This window comes from Sinocyclocheilus anshuiensis, unplaced genomic scaffold (genome assembly GCF_001515605.1).
Source record: "Sinocyclocheilus anshuiensis isolate Anshui unplaced genomic scaffold, SAMN03320099.WGS_v1.1 scaffold579, whole genome shotgun sequence".
Taxonomy (NCBI): domain Eukaryota; kingdom Metazoa; phylum Chordata; class Actinopteri; order Cypriniformes; family Cyprinidae; genus Sinocyclocheilus; species Sinocyclocheilus anshuiensis.
The window spans coordinates 1,309,730-1,334,295 of record NW_015551075.1 but is presented as its reverse complement, the minus strand read 5'-3'; the positions used below and the strand labels follow the sequence as shown (position 1 = coordinate 1,334,295).

Below are 24,566 nucleotides of genomic sequence, written 5' to 3'. Positions count from 1 at the left end.
TGGATGCAACAAATGCCTCGTTTGTAATGGGTTTTATGTTTTTGTCTCGTCGCTCCGGCCGGGACACGGCATCAACAGTATGTGAGGGGCGTAACATTTCCGTCTCACGCTTGAGGTATTCGGCCAATCACAACGCATTGGATAGCTGGCCAATCACAGCACACCTCGCTTTTTCAGACCGATGAGCTTTGTAAAAATCGACGCGTTTCAGAAGGCGGGGCATAGAGGAGAAACAATAATGTACAGTATGTGGAAAATAATGTGTTTTTTTTACTTTAAACCGCATAAACACATTTCATTACACCAAATACACAAAATAATGTTCTTTTTAGCAGCATCATATGACCCATTTAAGTTTCTAGTATGCCTAGTAAGAGCTTGATTAGCTGGTTCAGCTGTGTTTAATTGGGGTTGGAGCTAAACTCTTCAGGACACCGGCCCTCCAGGACCGAGTTTGGACACCCCTGGCCTAGTCTATAACAATACAGAGCGGCTGTGTCCTAAAATAAAGGCATTTTCTGAGGAATCTGGTTGAAGACAGACTTTTAATGTGCCATAGCATCAAGTCTAATGATCTAAAAGTGAACTTTAGATTTAACTTGCAAATATTTAATAACTACAATGGCTAGTTTTTATAGAAATTGAATCATACGTTGGGAAAAAAGTGAAAAATTGACATTTATAAACATTTTAACTGATAAATCTTTTTAAATAACCACGAATCGACCTGATTAAGGCATTTGGACATGCCTTAATGCCTTCAAATAATCTAAAAAAGCGTGCTTCATATGGACTTATCTAAATTAATTGGTTTTATTTAATTCAAATATATTACTTATGACATTCTGAATAAAAATTACACCAATAAAAGTCATTTTAAAGGTCAGAACTACTACCATCGTTCAGTTTTACAGTGTACCTGAGAAGCAGCATTTTCAGCCATTGTTTCAAAATAGTGCTTCAATACCAGCGGTGAGTGAGCTAAAGATGACTGTGTCAGGGGAAAACTCCCTAGATGGCAGGTTTGATGAGCAAGAAACCTTAGGAGGAGCCAAGACTCTCCTTCAGAAACAAAGGCATCTCTCCTCTCAGTAGAGTGTGAATCCTGCGGTCACTGATTCTCTGCTGTTACCGAGAGAAGGTTTTCTAGCACATATCTCTGTCTTTGCCACAATAAACTAACTGAAAATCAATGTCAATATTGTGCTGAGAACTATTTCATCTTCCTTGGCGTTGATAGTTTTTCAAAACAGCGCCACCAGAAAGTGCTCACCGATTTCTCATTCTGTTGAGCTGCAAAGTCATATTTAGGCGTATCCAAATGGGATTTCTGGAGAATTCCTGCAGAATACTCTGTGATGTTAAAATTAGATAGAGTTAGGGCTGCACAATTAATCAAAATAAAATCGAAATCGTTATATTGCTTAGTGTGATTATTAAAGGTAGTTAAAGATTGTGATTAAATAAACATATGTATGTTTCAGAGTGACGTGCGTCCTGTGGTTTTCAGCCAAAATAAGTTTAATGATTATTTGACATTTGAAAATGGCGATGCTGATTAAGATATTTTTTTTCTGTAAAATTGTTTTTATATATTTTTCTTAAACACTCATTTTTATTTTACAGTGTAATATTACAATAGTAATATTTCTTATTTGTTTGAGGTTTTATTTAGTAATAATTATAATCATTTAAATATAGCTGCAAGTAGCAATTATGGGGCCAAGCACTACAGAAGCAAGCATCAGACCAGAAATAGAGCAGAAATTAGTAATTGAAGCCATTTTAAGATCATTTTAGTCAAAATGGCTGAAAAATCATAAATACAACCATTAGTAATATGATTTAATGGCTTATCACGTTTGACAAATAGGTGGCGCTGTTGTCAAATCAATGTGGTGCATTCTGTGTGAGTTGACATCTTAATTTAAATATATAGTACTTATGACATTCTGAATAAAAAATGTAAGGTTCTACAACCATCGTTCAGTTTTACAGTGCATCTGAGAAGCAGCATTTTCAGCCATTGTTTCAAAGCAGAAAATAGTGCTTCAATACCAGATGTGAGTGAGCCAAAGGTGACTGTGCCAGGGGAAAAACTCCCTAGATGGCAGGTTTGATGAGCAAGAAACCTTAGGAGGAGCCAAGACTCTCCTTCAGAAACAAAGGCATCTCTCCTCTCAGTAGAGTGTGAATCCTGCGGTCACTGATTCTCTGCTGTTACCGAGAGAAGGTTTTCTAGCACATATCTCTGTCTTTGCCACAATAAACTAACTGAAAATCAATGTCAATATTGTGCTGAGAACTATTTCATCTTCCTTGGCGTTGATAGTTTTTCAAAACAGCGCCACCAGAAAGTGCTCACCGATTTCTCATTCTGTTGAGCTGCAAAGTCATATTTAGGCGTATCCAAATGGGATTTCTGGAGAATTCCTGCAGAATACTCTGTGATGTTAAAATTAGATAGAGTTAGGGCTGCACAATTAATCAAAATAAAATCGAAATCGTTATATTGCTTAGTGTGATTATTAAAGGTAGTTAAAGATTGTGATTAAATAAACATATGTATGTTTCAGAGTGACGTGCGTCCTGTGGTTTTCAGCCAAAATAAGTTTAATGATTATTTGACATTTGAAAATGGCGATGCTGATTAAGATATTTTTTTTCTGTAAAATTGTTTTTATATATTTTTCTTAAACACTCATTTTTATTTTACAGTGTAATATTACAATAGTAATATTTCTTATTTGTTTGAGGTTTTATTTAGTAATAATTATAATCATTTAAATATAGCTGCAAGTAGCAATTATGGGGCCAAGCACTACAGAAGCAAGCATCAGACCAGAAATAGAGCAGAAATTAGTAATTGAAGCCATTTTAAGATCATTTTAGTCAAAATGGCTGAAAAATCATAAATACAACCATTAGTAATATGATTTAATGGCTTATCACGTTTGACAAATAGGTGGCGCTGTTGTCAAATCAATGTGGTGCATTCTGTGTGAGTTGACAATGACACACACAAAGTTTGGTGTCAATGTGTCAAAGCTTTGCAGAGATACAGCCTCAGACGTAGTTTGGCATCATGCCTCAAATTTGTTGCAGCGCTATGTTAAAACTGTTTTGTCTATCAACACAAAATCCATAACTTTTTGTCAGCACTGTCTGAAGATGATCTGACTTCATTTTTGTGAAAATCGGACCGACGGTCTAGGAGGAGTTTGAAAAAGTAGGTTTTCAGCATAAATCAAAATGGCGGACAGGAACTTCAGCCAACTATGGCAAAATTGGTATCTATGTTCTCAGCAAGACCCAAGGAATATTTTGAGACCAGTTCTATTCCAATAGGCTAATTTGATCAAAATTTATTAGCATTTTTGGAAATTTCATTATTAGTGGTTAATGAATGGTTTATCACTTTTGACCAATAGGCGGCGCTGTGACCAAATTGATGCGGCATGGTCAGTGTGAGGTGACAATGGCACATACAAAGCTTGGTGTCAATATCTCAAAGCTTTGCAGAGATACAGCCTCAGATGCAGTTTGCCATCATTCCAGCAAATTCGTTGATGTGTTAAACGATAACCGTTTTGTATATCCACACAAAATCCATAACTTTTTGCCAGCATGCCCTGAAGATGATCTGAGTCAAATTTGGTGAAAATCGGACCAACGGTCTAGGAGTTTGAAAAAGTAGGTTTTCAACATAAATTAAAATGGCGGACAGGAAGTTTGGCCAATTATGGCATAATTGGTGTTGATGTTCTCGGCATAATCCAAGGAATCTATCAAGACCAGTCTCATTACGATAGGCTAATTTAAGCAAAGGTTATTAGCATTTTTGTATATTTGAATATAACCTTTGACCAAAAGGAGGCGCTGTCACGGAACTTTTTGAATACCGTCAGGGCATGGTTTCGAAGATACATACCGAGTTTCGTAACAATACGCCAATGCGTTCGTAAAATTTAGCATTTTATGACATAATTCAAAATGGCTGACACCCTAAATGGCTGATATGGGAATTGGGTATGGTTTGATTCGGCATGCTGCACCAAATCTAAAGAGACCAGTTTTGTGAGGAGGCGCTGTCACGGAACTTTTTGAATACCGTCAGGGCATGGTTTCGAAGATACATACCGAGTTTCGTAACAATACGCCAATGCGTTCGTAAAATTGAGCATTTTATGACATAATTCAAAATGGCTGACACCCTAAATGGCTGATATGGGAATTGGGTATGGTTTGATTCCGCATGCTGCACCAAATCTAAAGAGACCAGTTTTGTGATTTTTGGCCAAACCATTGAGAAGTTATAAGCAAAAATAGCCATTTTTCATATCTCCTCACCACTAGGTGGCGCTGCACCGAAACACTTTTGTGCAGGTAGCCTCGGGTCATGCTTGTTATAACCCCCACCAAGTTCGGTCTCAATACGCCAAACCGTTGCAGAGATATAGCCTCATGTCCATTTTTGCGTGCTCTTCGTCGAATTCGTTCATGCGTTATTCGAGAACGGTTTGACGAATCAACTTGAATTCCATAACTTTTTGCCAGCATTGTCTGAAGATGATGTGAGCCAATTTTGGTGAAATATGACTCAGCATGAGCAAAGGATTCAGAGGAAAAAATAATTTTCCTTCTTTGACCTTATGGTTCAAAAGTTATTAGCATTAACATGAATGAAACTTTGGACAAGTGGTGGCGCTAGAGAGTTTGAGATAGAGACTCCAAATTTGCTGTGATTAATGATGATACTGTCCTCTATCAGTGGGCCAAATTTCATAACTTTTCCACAAGCGGTTCTATGGGCTGCCATAGACTCAAGAGCGGAAGAAGAAGAAGAAGAAGAAGAAGAAGAAGAAGAAGAAGAAGAAGAAGAAGAAGAAGAAGAAGAAGAAGAAGAAGAAGAAGAAGAAGAAGAAGAAGAAGAAGAAGAAGAAGAAGAAGAAGAAGAAGAAGAAGAAGAAGAAGAAGGTTTCAATAGGTGAAATTGAAACCCTAATAACTGATTGATTGAGTGATTCGATTGATTGAGTGATGTTCATATATAAATTCACAAAATTTTGGCCAAACTGTAAAGTCTTACAAACAAGCACATCACTTTTTTTAAAATAAACAAACAAACAAATAAAATCACATTGCAATTTAGCAATTTTTGTCTAAAAATCACAATTAGATTTTTTCCCTAACCTGTGCATCCCTAGATAGAAGGTTAAGAGGTCTTCAAAGTTGCATTTCATATAAAAATCATAAAAATACTCTAAACTAGCTGAGGTTTTCTTGAGAGATTACACCGAGTATGATACATAAATAAGTAAAGCAGAGCATCTCAATTGGATCTGCTAAGCGTAACCAAACACAACAACATTGTTTAGCCTACAAAAATAAACCTCCTTAATCAATGCATTATGCATTAGGTACACCTGTCTTCCTTTATCATCCAATCCATATTCAATTGTTGTCAACTGCACAATAAACATTGCTTTGTTTGCCATTCTAAAGTCTATATTTTAAAGCAGATCATTCTTAACCTCACAAAGAAAAACCAGCAGCCTGTGGAACTTCAAGATGAAGTTGTTAGGAGAAAAAAACTATAGAGAATGTGATTGCTATTGTTTTAGCTCTTACTTTGAGCACTGTGATGCTCATTGTAGCAAAATGGAAAAAATGGCACAAAGCCCAGAAACATCTAAGATCAGACCATCCTACCAAAGTGTGCAACTGAATAAGAGGAGCAATTGTTAAAGAAATGAACAAGACAGCAGCTACAGCCCTGACAGAAGCACAGAGCTTATTGGATGAAACGAGAGAAACTATCCCGACTTCACCAATCGTTCCAACACTTCAAAAGAGATTCTCTTCAAGAGCGTCTAGAAAGAAGTGACTTCTGGGAGAGGCTAACATTAAGCCTAAATTGAAGTTTGCTACATGACTATGGGATCAGATTCCCGTCTAAAGTACTGCATTCATGGATAAAAAAATAACAAGTGTGAAAACAAAATTGAAAAACGCAAGTAAAAATATATTGCACAAGATTTAAAAATGAAAGCAAAGTTTTCAGTATAACAAACAATGGTCACGGATAGAAAAATAATAAGCGTAAATCAGAAAAATAACACATTTTTTAAAATAATAAGCATGAATCAAAACTTTAAACACATTTAAAATCATATTGCACAAAACTAATGTCACACAAAATCATGCTTTCCTTGGTTATATTTCTGTTTTTTGTGCTCTCAGACATTTTCTGCACATATTTGTATTTTTTGTATACTTATGCTGTTTTTCCCTTCGCTCTTGTTTCCATGTTCTGCGCTTGCTTTTCCAAATGTTGTGGTTAGAGTTTCATGTAAATCAGGGCGGGTTTAAGCGTCATCATTGGTCCACTAGTTCTTGATTGACAGGCATCGCCAGGTAGGCCTACAGCAGTGACAGGCAGACACATATAACGGTGTCCTGTATGGAAAGATGCTTCCCAGCTGACAGTTATCCATTTTCACCTGTACAAGTGAACAACACTGAGCATCGGCAGTTAATGAGGCACATTGGAGTGACATCAACGCACTTCTTCGACTGATTGGCTAGAGGAGGAACTGTCAATCAAGAACTAGTGGACCAGTGATAACGCTTAAACCCGCCCTGATTTACATGAAACTCTAACCACAACATTTGGAAAAGCAAGCGCAGAACGTGGAAACAAGAGCGAAGGGAAAAACTGCATAAGCATACAAAAAATACAAATATGTGCAGAAAATGTCTTGAGAGCAGAAAAAACAGAAAAATAACCAAGGAAAACAAGATTTTGTGTGACCTCAGTTTTGTGCAATATGATTGTAGAGGATCCACAAAAAAATCACCAAAAATAAGGTGCCTAATGGCGCCGTCTATGTAGCATATGAAGCACGTCTATGATGCATTAAAATGCTGCCTACGTAGGCGGCTCAAGAGATTTTGAAACAGAGCCTATTAAACAGCTTGACAAAAGGTTAGTATTCTGGAAAGGCCCAGCTAGACTTCACAGGCTTCAATCCAATTGAATTGGTGGTATGACTTGCTGAAATTGCAGTCCACTGATGCGCTACATCTAATTTGGAGAAAATTATTTTAGCATTAAAATCAGGAGGTGTAACAAGAAAAAATTCAAAGGAATTCAACAGAGGAAGTACTTTCCGCAGGCTCTGAACCTCAACCATTGTTGAGTAAAATTCCTGAATATAATTCAACCAAACGAGGATAAACACAGGTCAGCTTTAAACATCAGAACGAAAAGTCACATACACACACACACACACACACACTTCAGCCTCAAAGTTCTCCAGAACAGTCATCTTCACTTTTGAGCGCGATGTGCTTTCCTGAATCTGATGTAAGACATTCCAAACCCCGGGAGGACGAGGATGAAGGGATTTTTACAAGGCGTTTATTTGAAATCCGAACACTTTTGTGCCTGTGAGGAAGTGTTTTTTCTAACTGCTGGAACTCAACATTTTCTCTAATGCAAATTTCCATCTAATGCCTCCAATCACCTAGTTTTGAATTGCCATGATGAAATCCTGCTGACAGCACTGAAGTGTCACAAAGACGGCAATCAGCTAGCTGTTATTTCAGCCACACTTTAGGCTCCAGCATCCTTGTTTCTGTGCATTTATGTAAGTGCTGAGTAAGACTAATAATAAACTGACTGTTTTCTATTGTCCACTTGCATTATCAGCACACGTTTTTCCTGCTTAAAACACTGTAAAGATGTTTTAACACAATCTGTATTGTATAAAGCGATATATAAATAAAGGTGACTTGACTAATCAACAATGTGTATAATTATTTTGTGTAGGTAATTGTAATTATTTTACTCATTGAAATCAGTAAATAGTTTGTAACTGTGCATTAAAATATGCAAAAAAAAAGTTTGATTAGATTTTGCTAACAAAACGTTTTTTTGAACAGGGTGTCTATACTTTTGCACACAAATGTACTACCTAGATGAACTAAAGTAGGTAGTGGTTGACTGGAAAGTTTTTTATATATATATCTTAGAGAGCAGAGTGGCTGATGGCTGATACAAAGCTGACATATATGATATCACTATTTAATATATAGATAATAAAAACACATAAATAACTGCTAAAATGTAATTTATACATATTTATATATTCAAATAACAATTTTAAAATAATTGATATTAAAAAAAATTATTTGAACTTGTTAAAAAATCTGTAAAATAAACCTTTATTTTTTTATTTCGTGGCGGGAACAAAAACAGAATTGCGAAGTTTACATCTCACAATTTGGACTTTTTCTCAGAATTCTGAGTTTTTATATCACAATTCGGAATTTTCTTCTCAGAATTGCAAGTTTATATCTCACAATTCTGAGTTTCTCTCACAATTCTGATTAAATTCACAATTCTGAGTTTCTGCAATAAAACAATTCTGCAATAATTTTGAAATATAAACAGAGTTGCAATTACTTTTTTTTCATCCAGTGGCGAAACAAGCTTCCATAAATAATAGAAAAGCAAATGCTATAAAACTTTTCCTTATAAGTTTACTTTATTTGTTTAACAGTTCGGTCTAATAATTTATCATTAAAACTGTTCGAAACAGACACCGCAAACTAATGAAGACAGAGAATGGGTGTTCTTTGCTCTGTCAAAATAAAAGTCCCGCTTCAGACACACTGGCCAAACAGAAAAACGTATATCCTGAATCCCAAAAATCCTATATATCGACTGATATATCAGCCTTGGCAATATATCGGCTGACCACTAAAACTGGGTGGCACTTTGGATGCAGCAGGCAGACAACAGTCACCTAAATTTCATCATTGCTTTAGACCTTTAGTGAAGAGTTTAAGAGCTATAACTGACCTTCCACCTTGATCTGGTTCCTCGTGCAGGAAGGACAAGGCAAGACGCTGAACTCCTCAGCCTGGTGCATTGAGTAGTCTGTGCTGGCCACCACGATCCTGTCGCCGAATGTCCATCCCTGTGGTTCATCCGCGAGCTCCAGAATACTACAGTTAGACAAAGTGTCTATGGAGATGGAGGCCTGTGGACGCACTGTTGAAGGACACAACACACACACATATTTAGCATGCACATATGGTCAATAACTGTCATGATCTTTATAAAGATTTATATGCATTGTTAGTCTAATCTGATCTGAGATCCATTAAAGATGCATGAAACACATGTGTGCATGAGCTGCATTTAATCTTATATTGCATTTTTTACATGACCAGTCAAAAGTCGACAGAAACGTTTCTCCTGAGCCAAGATCTTATGATCTCGTTTGTAATTAAATGATTGATAGATGACCCTTTAAAAACCAAATTTACTCATAAATCAAATCCAGATAGAGACATTTAGCCAAAGTAAAGTCATTGTGAGACACAAGGTTACATGATGACACTGCCGTATTTTACATGCCAACATTAATGAGGACATTATTCTTACATTTATGCATTTGGCAGGTGTTTTTATCCAAAGCATCTTGCAGTTCATTCAAGCAATGCATTTCATATGTGTTTCCTGGGAATCAAACTCGGGATCTTATAGTTGTTAGGACATCTTTTATATATTTTTATCCCTTAAAAGAGGAACTGAACGCATTAAATCCGAAGTAATTTTGAAAGTATGATTAATTGATCATGCATTCCTTGTTATGCATGAGAAAATACATAAAATAAGTTCATATAATGGCCACAATCTGTCAAAATGTGACAGGAATTCTTCAAAATGTCTTTCAAAGCAAAGACAACCAGATGAAGAATTTACTTGTAATCAGACGGAGAAAATTCCAAACTACGTGGCAGCATGTTAGCAATTATACGAATGGCATATTATCAACTAGCCTGGGCTGAATTTACAGAACGACAGTGGTTTGGATTAACACAAACCAATTTCAACCAATAAACAAAATGTTCTGATCCATTTTTGGGAAAATAAAACACTGAAACATGTAACTGATTAATCTAATACTTTGGGCATTTTTGTGACCTCTGAGTTCTCTTAAAATGATTGACAGGAGAAGCACAACATGTGTCACTTATGGGATTTGGACCTGCAATCTTTGAGTGAACTTGACTGACAATAAAATGTCAGTTTTGGTGCACTCATGCACTCCAGATTATGTTTAGTGGAATAAAATCAATGTGAAAAATTACAAAGTAGAGCGGGAAGTATATTTCTGAAGCTTTCCCATCCATTTTTGTCCTTTATCTGCTTTTCTTTTTCACGGAGGTTTTAGTGAATGCCGGTACGAGACTCGAACCCGCAACCTTTGGGTTACGAGTCCGACTCTCTAACCATTAGGCCACGACTTCCCCTTTATTCAATAAGTGTGAGTTGTCTGAAAACAGCTGACATTTAGCAGAAATTGTCCGAAAAGGCCTCAGAGTTGTTGAGGTGGAAGTCATCACAAATCACTTATAAAGGACGTTTTTACCAAATTCTCATTACTTTTGACAGAAATGACTTCTGAAATTCAACATCAACATCTTAAAGTAAGCATCAAACGTCATGCACAAACCATATCGTTTGTGTAATCTGACATGTTAAAGCAAAAGCAGGACATTTAATGAGAAAAAAATGTTGGACAGGACTTTACCCATCAAGAATTGATTGGATTGTGAAAAATTAATTGTGTTCGGAAGGAACGAAATGCCAAAAAATAATAATAATAATAATTTTAGAAAATCTTTTCCAAAAAATACAATAAAATAAAATAAGTGCCCAAACCAAAATGAAGAATCAAAGGCACAGAAATAATGCATCTTAGATGAATCTATAAATACAAAAGATTTCCATTGACGTCACATTGCTGCTTGCAGCTGCAGTGGTGTGAGCGTTGCTAATTAGTGAGGAAAGTCTCAAGCACAAGCATCTGTCAAGCGTGGATGTAGATAATGTTTTATTTGTTTAATTTATTCACTTTTGTGATTTGATTAACTTGATTTGATCTGTACAGGGCTATTGTCATCCATCCTACCCACATTTTTGGCTTCAAGACTGTTTATCCATTGACGGGGGGTGGCAAAATGTAGCACAGGGAGCTGCTTGGAAAAAGATAAGCAGTAAGACAATTAATTTTTAATAACAGGGACGAACAGAGAGTGGGCACAATCCCACAAAGCTGCCCCAAATATGTGCCACTCATCCCTATGCCGTACCAGAGACTGTACTTAGACAACTGTCTTTCTGCTTAAAGATCAAGGGCCCTATCATACACCCAGCGCAATGTGGCACCAGGCGCGACGCAAGTGTTTTTTGCTAGTTTCAGCCCGACGCAGTTGTCATTTTCACGTCCTGCGCCACGTTGTTTAAATAGCAAATGCATTTGCGCTCATTTGTGCACCCATGGGCGTGCTGGTCTGAAAATGAGGTGTGTTCAGGCGCATTGTTGGCACGTTGCTATTTTGAGGCAACTGAAATAGACTGCGCCATTGACCAACTAAAACCTGGTCTAAAGTCTGGCGCAATTTTTTATGTTTTTTTTGTTATTTAAATATTATTATTGTGTACATAAATATATAAATGCCTACATGTCATAATGGATAGTCTTTGCATATATCAGAATTACGTGCACGAGCAGATCCGTTCCCTCACTAAAGAAGCCCTCCGTTTTTTCCGCTTGTAAATTCCGCCGTGTAAATAGCAAATCCGCCATGGCGCAAGCGCAACTGGCTTTTAAAGGGAATGGGACTCAGAACAGAGACTCTGATTGGTTTATGGCACGTTACGCCCAAAACACACCCATTACTCATTAAGAGAATAGGGACAACCCTTTTAGACCATGCGCCGGGTGCGCCGACCATTTTTCCCGTCGTTAAACTAGCAAAAGTGGATTTGGACATGCCCTAAGCACAAATGCGCCGTGCACTTATGGTCTAACCATGCACTTAGATCATTAAAATAGGGCCCCAAAGGTTTCACAAATAATTGATGAAGTCTATCTCACATATCATGCCTGTTAAACAGAATAAAACAGATGGGAAATATATATTGATCAAATAACTGCAGCCTTGGTGAGCATTAAAGACTTCAAAATCATAAAAATAAAATAAAAATTCTGACCCCAAACTTTTAAACAGTAGTGTAATGTGTACAACAGGGTTATTAAAGTTAACTAAAACTGAAACTATAACTAAAAACCATCTAAAACCATAAAAAAAAACAACATACAAAACAAAACAAAAAAATAAAAAATAAAGAAATAAAATATTTCAGCTAGTTGCCAAGGCAACATTTCTATTTTTGGTTTAACTTGATGTACAAAAATAACTAAAACAGAAATAAAAATTAATAAAAAACTAGTATATAAAAAAACGATGAAAAATGACAAAAACACAAGAAAAATCACACAAAAAATGAAAACAGAAAATATAAACATAAAAACGGACAAAATATTAAAATATTAAATATTATTTTAATATATTAAATATATATCGTGAATAGTACCTCACTGATACAAAAATAACCTGGTGTATGAAAGGACGCCAAAACTGGAATGGATGTGATTTGTTTAAGAATGCACATTATATAGGCCAATATTATCATTTTATTATTTGTCTGATTAGGCCAGACTTAGATGATTTTATTTTTTCACTTTTAAATGAGTAAATCCTATTCTTTGTCATTGTTTCTGCTGTGCTGTTGATTATAAGGTTGTAACACCTAATTTTACTTACAGTATAGGAAATATATAATTGTTTGGTCAAATGTAACAGCATATCCAAACGTTTGTTACGACAAAGGTAAGCAGCCGTGCCATTTGACCCTATGTATGGACAGATATGCATACTGCTGCTATTCATTTTCATTGCATGCAAAAGAGCAGCTTGAGGTGCATTATACTAAAATCACCAATTGTGTTCTATGAAACAGAGTTGTAAAGGTATTGGAGTGACATGAGTAACTGATAGAAAAGCGTTTCTCCGGAAGCCAAAAGCAGACTGCTTCAAACATACCGAGCTTGCCGCACAGGAAACGCACACGGTAGTTGTGGCAAATCCCATCCACCTGCTCTTTGTTGAGGCACACAAAGCCATACTTTCTGTCAAACTTGGAGAAGACTTCTCCTGTCATGTTGGCAGGGATGCTGTCAAGAGTTTCAGCCTGAAGGCAAAGGAAGACATTTTTAAATACAGTGAAACACCTCACATACACTACCGTTCAAAAGTTTGGGTCAGTAAGATTTTTTTTTAAAGAAATTAATTCTTTTATTTGGCAAGGATGCATTGATCAAAAGTGACAGTAAAGACATTTATAATGTTACAAAAGATTTCTATTTCAAATAAATGCTGTTCTTTTGAACTCAAAGAATCCTAAAGAATCCTTTTCACAAAAAATATGAAGCAGCACAACTTTTTTCAACATTGATAATAATAAGAAATGTTTCTTGAGCAGCAAATCAACATATTTGAATGATTTCTGAAGGATCGTGTGACACTGAAGACTGGAGCAATGATGCTGAAAATTCAGCTTTGATCACAGAAATAAATTGCATTTTAAAATATATTCAAATAGAAAACAGATATTTTAAATTGTAATAATATTTCACAATATTACTGTTTTTACTGTATTTTTTTTTAATCAAATAAATGCAGCCTTGGTGAGCAGAAGACACTTCTTTTAAAAACATTAAAATGACCCCAAACTTTTGAATAGTAGTGTAATGTGTACAAACATATGTGATTTATTGAAGTATGCACAATATATTGGCCAATATTATCATTTTTAAATTATTATTTGTCTGATTAGTTCAATGTTATATTTTATTTTTGTCTCATTTTTTCACATTCAAAACAGTCAACATTTATTCTATGTCATTGTTTCTTCTGTGCTGGATATTATAAGGTTTTAATGCCTGATTACACTTACAATAAATAGTATTTTGTGGTTTAAAAACAAAGCAAAACATTTGACCACCATACTGATTATCGGCCATAACATAAAATGTGAAAATTTTGAAACTGCGTGTAATTTTTACAAAAAATAAGCATTTAGTAATTTAGTAAGTACACTCTCAGAAAAAAAGGTAAAAAGCTATCATTTGGGTGGTACCCTAAGGTATGCTACAAAAGGTAAATGGTACATCTTTATACCTTGTTCACTCATAAAAGGTACCTATTAGTACTTCAAAAGTACATATAAGTAGATTATGAAAAGGTACCACCCTAGTGACAGTTTTGTACCTTTTTTTTCAGAGAGTGTAAGCAGTAAGTTAGTATTCCATTTCAAACACATGTTTTTACCTCAATATCAAGAGGGTTACTGCACGAACGCTCTGGAAAAGCTTTGTGGAGGTCGGTCAGTTTCTCCCAGTCACCTGACCCCCTCTCGTCATCGCGGTCAAACCACTCAGTCCATTCAGCCTCTAAAAAAACCACATGAACAGACACACCGATTAAAGCGCTGCCCGACAGACAGGCTCTGTGTAGATATTAGTCTCATTTACATCTTTAATCTTCCTGTTTTGCCTGTCAAAGCCTATTTATGCAGAGATAATTGCAGTTCGCCCTCCCTGTTTTGCTGTCTGCATTGCCAGACCTACAGGGAGTTCAGCCAACTTTTGTTGCATTGCATTCAAATCAAACCAAACAAAATAAAAAGACAACTCTGCCATGCAATTGAAAAGATGTTCCTCCTTCACTCTCCGCTACGCTCAGGGCAGAAATCTCAAGTGTTCACGCTGTTCAGGGGATACTTGAAAATGATTAGGAGCTATGACAAATTATAAAGAGCCCTTCAATGCAAAAGAGCTCTCAGAATCCACTCCAAGAGTGTGATGGAGAATTTACTGTGTATATGAACATGTGAAAAGTGAACTGGTGTCAGAGTGCAGTGTTGGGGGAACGCATTACAAGTAGTGTGAGTTACGTAATCAGACACACTTTATTCAAGTAACTAGTAAAGCAATGCATTACTTTTTAATTTACAAGAAAATATCTGAGTTACTTTTTTAAATAAGTAATAGAAGTTACTTTGTTTTCCAATTTATTGACTGACAGCCATCATATTGAGAGAAACCAATCTAATAAGCCAAACTGACTTTAGATAAACATAACATTTGTGTTTCTTTCTTTTTTTATTGCTGAAAAGTGATGAACTGCAAATCAGAATATTAGAATGATTTCTGAAGGATCATGTGACACTGAAGACTGGAGTAATGATGCTGAAAATTCAGCTTTGATCACAGGAATAAATTACGTTGTTGCTAAAACCCCCTTAGCTGTTATAAATTCACTGTAAACCACTGCTTCACAGGGCTTATTGCTTTTATAAAACGGTTATTCCATATATGTAGTAAGGTTTCACAAAATAAAACAGAACAAATAAAGTACAACGCCCCTTAGCTGTTATAAATTCACTGTAAACCACTGCTTCTTGGGGCTTATTGCTTTATTTTAAAATAGATTCACAAAGAAAACAGTTATTTATAATTGTAATTCACAATATTTAAGTTTTTGTTGTATTTTGGATCAAATAAACACAACCTTGGTGAGCGTAAGAGACTTCTTTCAAAAATATTTATTATTATAAATATTTAAGTATTAGATACATAACAACCCCCCCCCGCCTTTAAAAGTTAACTTTTAGGAGTGCAATAGCATATCAATGGTCTCAAAGCTAAAAGCATTTTATGAGCCCCAACTTGTTCCCGGAATTCCAGAATAAATTTCACCCACTTTTCCCCATCTGTGCACTGTAATCATACGGCAGGACTTTAATTCTACATCTAAATGAGTTCATTCTCTGCCCATAATAAGATCTTGCACACTTGTTAACTAAATTATCACTTTGGTGATGAACAAACAGATGGCATCTTCAAAATGGAGCTGTTCTGTGCGACTGTGTGATTGAGGCGCTGGTGGAGGATGTACAGGTGTAAGTGGTGGGTTGGGTAATTAAGCTGCTGGGACTCTGGGGCGGACATACAGACGCCACGCGGATATTAGTTAACAGCGCCGAGGATTGTGGGATATTGGGAGAGATTCTCAGGGAGATTGAGAAACTGGAGGTGGAGGGGAACCAAATATAGCATGTTGGATCCTTATGAATCCTGATTAACATCATTCACACATCATATGGGCGAAGAGTCTTGAAGATTCATTTTTGCAGCGTTATTTAATCTACTTGCACTTTGCGCTATACCTTTTTTGGAAAACGGAATGCTGTATGGCTAAATTAAGATATGTGCAATTAATAGTCCTTAGCAGCTGCTGTCTCTTCCATGCTAATTCCTGAATTTTCTTCAATTCATATCTGAATTTTCAGTGTGACATGATCCTTCATAAATCATTCTAATTTGCTGATTTGAGGCTCAAGAAACATTTCTGATCATTATCAATGGTGAAATCAGTTGTGCTGCTTCATATTTTTGTGGGAACAGTGATACATTGATTTTCAGGATGAATAGAATGTTCAGAATGTATTTGAAATATAGATCTTTTGTAACATTCTAAACGATTTTACTGTCACTTTTGATCAATTTAATGCATCCTTGCTGAATAAAAGTAATAATTTATTTTGAAAAAAAAAAAAAAAACATTCTGAACAGTAGTCTATATATATTTTAAACATCAAATATGGTAATATATTGTAATTGGCTATGATTGTGTTCTGCATTTTCTTTCAGACCAAGGGTTGCACATTTCCTGTCATGTTCTATTTTTGTCCATCTGTAAAATACTGTAGCATTTGGCATTTTTAATGTGACATTGATATCTTCTCTTGCAGGAAAAATAACGCTTGTTCTGCAAAGAGCTTTTTTGTTTTGTTTTACCAACCACTGAGTTGCAGGTTCTTGGCCTTTTCATTTTTCTCTGCTCTCACAATGTGAAAGAGACCTTAGATTTAATAAACAATATCACATGAATATAGCCACCGGACTACACTTGTTTCTCTCCTCAAATCTTCTCTCATTTATTTTCACAGGGGCACTTTAAAGTGTCTTTTCTTCATTTTTAATCCACTAGTATCTTTGACTGTGAAAATGTTTCTAAAGTAAAGAAATGCAACAGACCCAATACCTCCTTTTTAATCAGTCAATACAACGGAAAATGTCAGTCATTCTTTTTAAATTTCAGTAAATGGTGGAACAAGTCTTCTGAAGTCATGTGATCACATTGTGTGAGATGGTGATGATTTTATGGTGCTTTTTGTCAATTTCAGAGCCTAACAGTCTCTATTATGCTGACCCTACACTGTTATTTTTATTTATTATATATAAAATATATAAAAATATTTGTAATAAATAAATGTATGTATCATATTTTTGTATTTTTACTTAATAACATTTAAATATAATGATCTAATTATAATACATTTACATATTTATTTGTAATAAAACAGATTTTAATATAATATGAAATTATATATATGGATTGAATTGAATATAATTGTAATAAATGTACAAATTATATTTATTTCTTATATAATAAACTATAATATATTTTAATATATGTTGATAAATTGAATATAATTGCAATGTTAATAAATGTACATATCAGATTTATTTCTTATATAATAAAATATGATATAAATATTATATAAATGTAATTAATGTAAACAATATATTAGAACATAAAAATATAATGTAAAAATATAATGTGTGTGTGTGTGTATAAATATATTTTTGAAAACATTAACATTTTTGTGGAAACTGACAATTTTGAATATTTTGATGACAAAGTTCAAAGGAACAGCATTTTTTTGAACATTATAAATGATCAATTTAATGCATCTTTCCTTTATAAAAGTATTATCTTCATGCAAAGATTTTCCTCTCGCAAAGATAATATGCCTTCATAAGACTTGAAATATACATTATGATGCTTTTATGCAGTTTTTTTTTGTTGTAGTTGCTGCTGTTTTGAAAGTTAACAGCCCCTATTCTGCTAAACTTCTCCTTTTGTGCTCCACGGATGATAAAATACACCAAGAGAGTGAGTAAATAAATAATAACATAAAAAAATAATAACATTTTTTGAGTGAACTATTCCATTAAGTTTTGCTGGTCCACCAGCTAGACCAACAACAAACCAGCATAAACCATCCTGGACCTGCAAACGAGTCCTGTGTGTGTGTTTAGTAGCAGTGGTGAAGCGTGTTTGTACCTTGAACCCACTGACTGATGGTGGTGATGGTGAAATGCTCTCCGTAACCCGAGTGAAACACCCGAGAGCTCCTGGCCTCAGACGAAGCCTTGGTTCCTGAACACACAAACACACACAAAACCCCAGCATCAGCTCGCTTTCAAGTTACTTCGTTTCCATGCTCCTGTTTGCTTTCCATCGCTGGGCAAACAAGTGGGCAAAAGAGGCTCACCCTGATAGACGGCATGATCCTCGACCGTTGAGGACGCATCCCCTTTGATTGTAATAAAACTCCACGGATGCCTACAGAGAAACACACAGGAGAGAGAGGAAGGTGTGTGAGGGACAAATAAGTTTGAAGAGTTGGCCATGAATAAGTTGTCCCTCCTAGACAAACATTCTGACTTTCACTGCTGTAAATGATGTTGACTTATGGTGTGATTGGCGGCTCGCGCTTCTCAGAGAGGATTGGGTAATTACAATGCCAGAGTTTCCCATCAGCTCCTGCTCCACTCTGAGAGAAACAGCCCGACACCATCATCAGGACAATTTTCTTCAGCTAGACCAGACTGACAGGCCAAAGAGGTGTCGCTGCTGTCCAGTGACACCTGACGATGCAGATATTTTGGTAGAAATGAGAGCTCAAGCATTTTCTCAGAAGCCAAAGTGCCTCAGTCCAACTTTCTGCTCAGATAGACTCCGTTTTTGTGAGGTTGTTGACATGGTCTTTTAAATGTGACCAATATTAGTGGGTCTGAAACATTTAAATGTGAGCGATTGTAAAGTTTAGGAACAAATGAGTTTCCCAGGCATCAGATGTTACACAGATTCTGGATTGTAGCTTGGTGTTTCATTAAACATTTTAATTACTCCAAAGTTGTTATCTGTCACAGCTATGCTAATACTATTCTCACAGCCAAGCTTCACTCGTGTAAACAACAATTTCATTCGAACGAGCCACAGCATTTCCTAACCGTCCCAGAGAAAAATCCCTCAGAGGTTGATGTTTTCGGTTTCATTTAAATATCAGCTTTGTCTCATATGTTACTCCTAAAATCCCACAGGAGAAAGCAAACTTAAATGAGATGATTGTTGATGCTCAGACAGAGCATACAGCTATAAATGAAAGAGATCTCTGATTTTTCATTCCTAATTCATAACGATCTGCAGCCCATTTGCAATGCTCTAGAATTCATTCTAGTAATTTTCTAGTAATGACTTCATAAATTCATGCAATTTATATTCCATAAACAGAAAGGGCTTCCCAAACCCTGTTCCTGGAGATGGACCATCCCACAAAATTCAGTTCCAACTCTAATCAAACACACCTGAAACAGCCAATCACGTGCTGCATCCCAATTTCATTATTATCCATCCAAAATAGTATACAATTAGAATGAGATTTTATGCTTTGGTAGATTTTCATAATGTGCACCTGCATGCTTTTTAGGCTAATATTGCACACAATCCTTTGTGCAACAGAATAAATTTCAGATTAATTAAACTGATGATTTCAAACTGGCTTGCTGTTTGCATTTTTATGCTTTCTTTTTTTTTGTTACCCTTTTTTATATTCCAGTCTGTCAAGCACTTTGAGTTGCATTTTATGTATGAAAGCAGGAAAGGTGCTATACCAGTAAAATGCATTATTATTATGTATTTTTCTCCACACCCTTGAGGCATATTTTATGCATTTCCATCAAACGCTTCATAAAAGTTTCCTCTAGTTTGTAAGCTCTATTCGAGTTGTGTGCAGGAAGGTAGGACTACAGGGACAGGGTTTGCCCCTGATTTAGATGCTATTTCAAGAAATATATTTCACCGGTCTCAGACCAGTGGCGATACAAAGAGGAAAATGTGAATGCAGCCAAGCTGACTGACACACGCATACCTGACTGGACCAGATTGCCCTAAATTCGGTGTCCAATTCTCAACTAATGCTAAAGAAAATTCTAGCCCGGTCATGGATAAGCAACTGTTGCTAAGTTGGAAACTGGTCATCGTACCGGAATCCAAGTCGATGGAAGTGTTGGCTACCCAGCTTAGTGAGAGCCTTTTTAGCCAGATCCTCCAGGTTGTTGGATCCTTCATCATTAACCACCATGGCCAAGATCTGCCCGGTTTCCACCTCGTCTACATACTGGGCCAGTCGTCTGCTCTCGTCCTTGCTCCTATACGTGTCAAACCTACACACACACACATACACACGCACAAACGTAAAAGTGGGTCATGGAGATTAATCATAGACCAGTCAAGGAACGTTACAGAAGCCAGTAAGCATACTGATTATGAATGATTTTTCTGAAGGCTGTGATTCAACAACAGACGCTCATTTCTGTGACGAAAAATAGTCAAAGATCAATCGTCTGCGATGATGCCAACTTGGAAGCGCTGTTTGTTTTGACAGTCGATTTGTAATTACTGTTTTAATTCCAACCGCACATTAAAGCCATCGGTTAGTTGGTTTTGCATGATGTACTGAAGTAACAACCTTTCATCTGTCAAGAAGCAAGCATGCATTAATTAGAAATGAACTTTAAGAGCAAAAAATGTTGAGGGGAGATGGTGTCCCAATGACCTATCAGTGTGCAGCACATCTCCAGTCTTCGGGTTGATGACGTGAATGATGACGCCTCTGTTGCCCCAGCTCCTTTCGAAACGGTAACTGTTCTCATTACCCTGCCCAGGATGGAGGGTTTTGTTCAGGAAAGTCCATGACAGCTTCTTTTCACCGTGAATCTCCAAGGTTCCTCCAGTTCCTACGCCAATGTACTTGCGGCCAAAATAACTGTGTTCGACCTCGCTGTCGTCAGACCTTTTTCAAAACAACAACAAATCAGATTAGCAAATCGTCCCATGCATTTAGCATTGAAGAGAATGCTTTTTAAATTCCCGATTTAAGATTGCAAATGATTGTGATATGAATTTTATTTATTTGTTTACTTGTCAGCAGCAAGGCTACTCTTACTAAACAAAAATGTAAGAGAATATACTGGAAAATATAATGTGATGTATTAAATAATACATTTCCATATATGGGAAACTAAAGATTATATTTTTCAATATACTGCAATATATGCATGGCTATATATTGATACATATAAAAATATATAGCAATAAATGCAAAAATTGCTTTAGTGAAACACTGAGTCAGTGAATCATTCATTAATGTGATTTGTTCAAAATTGCTGATTCATTCAGGAATTAAACAAAAGTGACTTTGTGAGTGAGTCATTGAATCATTCATTGAACCAGTTTATTCAACAATTAATTTAAATTAATAAATATTTGTATGTAAAAATTTTGGAATGACAAATTGTTTTTGCCATCTTTCGCCCTAGTGACAAGTAGGGTTGCAAAAAAGGTGGAAAATTTCCAGTAAATTTCGGAAACATTCCAGAAATTTTGGAAACTTTCCAGGATATTTTGGAATATTCCAGGGATTTCTGGAAAGTTTCCGGAAATTTACCGGAAATTTTCCACCCATTTGCAACCCTAGTGACAAGTGATATTTAGTCTACAGTATTATGTTTTTATTTACGTAGTTATGGGAAAATTATTATGGCAAATATTATTCAAATTACCATTCAACTTCCTGTGAGGTTTGGCCAGTTCAATTCAAATTTACTGTCAAGAATTGAATGGGAGTCAATTGTCTGATTCTGAATTTAGCACAAAACCTTCAGATTTACTTAAAATGACAGGCTTAGAACATTTCTATCTGTCAAGTTCTCCAAAACTTTCTCTACTCTGTAAGTGCCTTTATGAAGGCTGCAGGAGTGCTTTAGCAGGTCTGATGATTTTTCAAAGCCTATATTCATACCTGCCAAAGAGAGAGATGGTGAGGTTGCCTTTGTAAGGACATTCTGGACTGCCAATGTGAAGTTCACCCTTGTTCCCGATGAGGATGTGCTTAGCCCGCAGAAAAATGGGTCGACTGGAATCGGCGATCACAAGCTTCCCTAAAAAAGAACAAGAGAATCAAACCAATCCTGATCTTTCACCCTTGATTTTCAACCAGTGAGCATGCAGGAGGTTCTCCAATTCTAGTTCTAAAAGAACAAATAGTTGGTTACTTTTTGGCACGGATTGTGATGGAATTCCCCCATCAAACTCTAGAATATTCCACGCTCAGGGCCATTCATCTGAAATGTGTTTTGATTTAAGCCTGTCATGGCTCATGTCAAACTTGACCTTCATCATGAGGGATGTAAATCTTCATGGCACTTTAATGTTGTGGAGATGTTTGAAAGAGGTTTTATTAGGAAGATCTACCTCCGTTGAGGATCTTGATGGAATGGACAGTCGCGGATGAGGTGAGGACAACTTTGCGGCCGTAACCGATGGTGACTCTGTGGGCTTCATTGTGTCCAGGAGTCCAGGGTTGTAGACCAGGCAACTTATCTGGACAAACTGGAAAAGATATTTGTTTAAATGTAAATAATCACACAGAAGACCTCAAAAGAACAAGTTACGTTCAGAAATACTTTTCATTAAAAAAGAGAAATAAAACTTCCCTATGAACGTACTATGAAAACATACCACGACTTTCAGAACTCAAAATGTCCTTTCCAAGAAGAAAAAACATGACAACCATAATAAATTGACCTCAGGGTCACAAATGTATGATAGGCCTACTGCAAGGACAAAACTTCAAATGAAACAAACATTTTAAGATGTCAACAGATATGACCTTTATATCTCAGATGTCTAGACTAAAAATTGCCCATGATAACTCTTCGGTTCATCTGTTATTATTGCTCTGATAAAAAGAAGCCAGTGGTTGAACCACAGGCGGATGTTTCTGACTGCAATCAGACTTTTAAGTGTCATCACATATTAAAAAGGTCTCATTCTTCCCTTTAATGCTGTAAAAACCTCTGAGAAGCCACGCACTTGATTTGAATACACACGGCACATCTCCAGACCCAGAGCAGCTGGGAACTTCCATCATGAGCATTTCCATATCTCTGCTTTGAAATGAGAGTAAAGGGCTTCACTGAGCTTTCTAATGCATTTTCTTCTGCGTTACAAAAAGTCAAGGCCTTGAGATGCAGCGACACAAATAATGACAGTAATAATCACCCAGAGGAACGGCTTATTGCTCTTTCATAGCTCAGGAGATTTGGGTTATCATGTTAAATGTTCATTTACATATCAATGGAAATAGAAGAAATAGAAATAGCTGAGTATAGAGTTTACTCTCAGAATTAAGAGTAAATTAAATAATTAAATCACTTACATTTACAAATAAATTTAATTCGGTGTTTAGCTGAAATAAAATATTAACAATAGATGAAAATCTTGAAAATGAAAATTACAAACTTAAGATTGGCAAATGCTGCTATGATAACTGAAATAATTAAGCTGAAAAACTAAACATACTAAAACTAAAACTGAAATATAAATAAAATGAACGAAAAATAAAAAAGCTAAAACAATATATAAAAAAATAGTAAAATAACAATCATTGTAATAAATAAAAAATAATTAAAATGTTGATAGCACAACTGGAGAAATTGTCTTTTTTTTCAAGAGAAGCATGAAAAGGCTTAAGCAGAAATCTCCAATTGCTCTTCAATTAATTTTCTTGCTGTCTAGGCCAAACTGATGAGATATTAAAGAGATCTAATTTTTTATTTTTCTTACCTGAGGGAGTACTAACCCAAGTTGCAATTAAAAATGATGAATTTAGCACATGTCGTGAAGATGTTTGGGAGGATACAGTCAATTACTGGGAGCGAGAGATTTGCATCAGACCAATTATAAAGTTCATAATCAGGATTCACTTCAGCTACTTGTAAAATTGCTTCGGATGGACAGCTGACGTGGTGGGTCACCTAACTGTAGTGCAGAGGTCTCTAATAAAGGGATCAAACACACTCTCATGCATTTGTCTTTCCTGTTATAAATCAAATCATGCAATGAAGAAATAAAGGAATAGTTATCCAAAAATTAAAAAGAATAGTTCACCCAAAAATGAAAATTCATAAAGATGTACTCACCCTCAGGCCATCCAAGATGTAGATGAGTTTGTTTCTTCATCAGAACAGATTTGGAGAAATGTAGCATTACATCACTTGCTCACCAGTGGATGCTCTGCAGTGAATGGGTGCCGTCAGAATGAGAGTCCAAACAGCTGATAAAAACATCACAATAATCCACAAGCAATCCACACCACTCCAGTCCATCAGTTGATGTGTCGTGATGTGAAAAGCTGCGTGTTTGTAAGAAACAAATCCATCATTAAGATGTTTTAATTTCAAACCGTTGCTTCCAGCTAAAATACAAGTCCTCAAGTGAAAACAGTTCTAAACAAATATGTGGGTGAATTTCGATGTGCGACAACAACAGGGCATGGACCTTTTTAACTGGAGGAAACGTTATTATGGATTATGTATTTTGGCCAGAAGTGACAGTTTAAAGTTAAAGGGGTCATATGATGTTGCTAAAAAGAGCATTATTTT

The 24,566-nt window shown here is 35.9% G+C and overlaps 1 protein-coding gene across 1 annotated transcript in view; it reads right to left on the bottom strand.

Moving 5' to 3' along the window:
- The window catches only part of LOC107662322 (cell migration-inducing and hyaluronan-binding protein-like), a gene marked incomplete at its 5' end in the record, with an annotated part of 73,373 nt that extends 50,854 nt beyond the window's left edge, over positions 1-22,519 (bottom strand). Inside the window, 9 exons of the mRNA XM_016452308.1 lie at positions 8,870-9,061; positions 12,970-13,117; positions 14,257-14,378; positions 18,121-18,216; positions 18,332-18,402; positions 20,106-20,285; positions 20,678-20,914; positions 21,923-22,061; positions 22,375-22,519. Of these exons, the coding sequence (XP_016307794.1) occupies positions 8,870-9,061; positions 12,970-13,117; positions 14,257-14,378; positions 18,121-18,216; positions 18,332-18,402; positions 20,106-20,285; positions 20,678-20,914; positions 21,923-22,061; positions 22,375-22,519 (1,330 nt within the window). The remainder of the gene's footprint in view (positions 1-8,869; positions 9,062-12,969; positions 13,118-14,256; positions 14,379-18,120; positions 18,217-18,331; positions 18,403-20,105; positions 20,286-20,677; positions 20,915-21,922; positions 22,062-22,374) is intronic.
- Between the last annotated feature and the right edge of the window lie 2,047 nt (positions 22,520-24,566).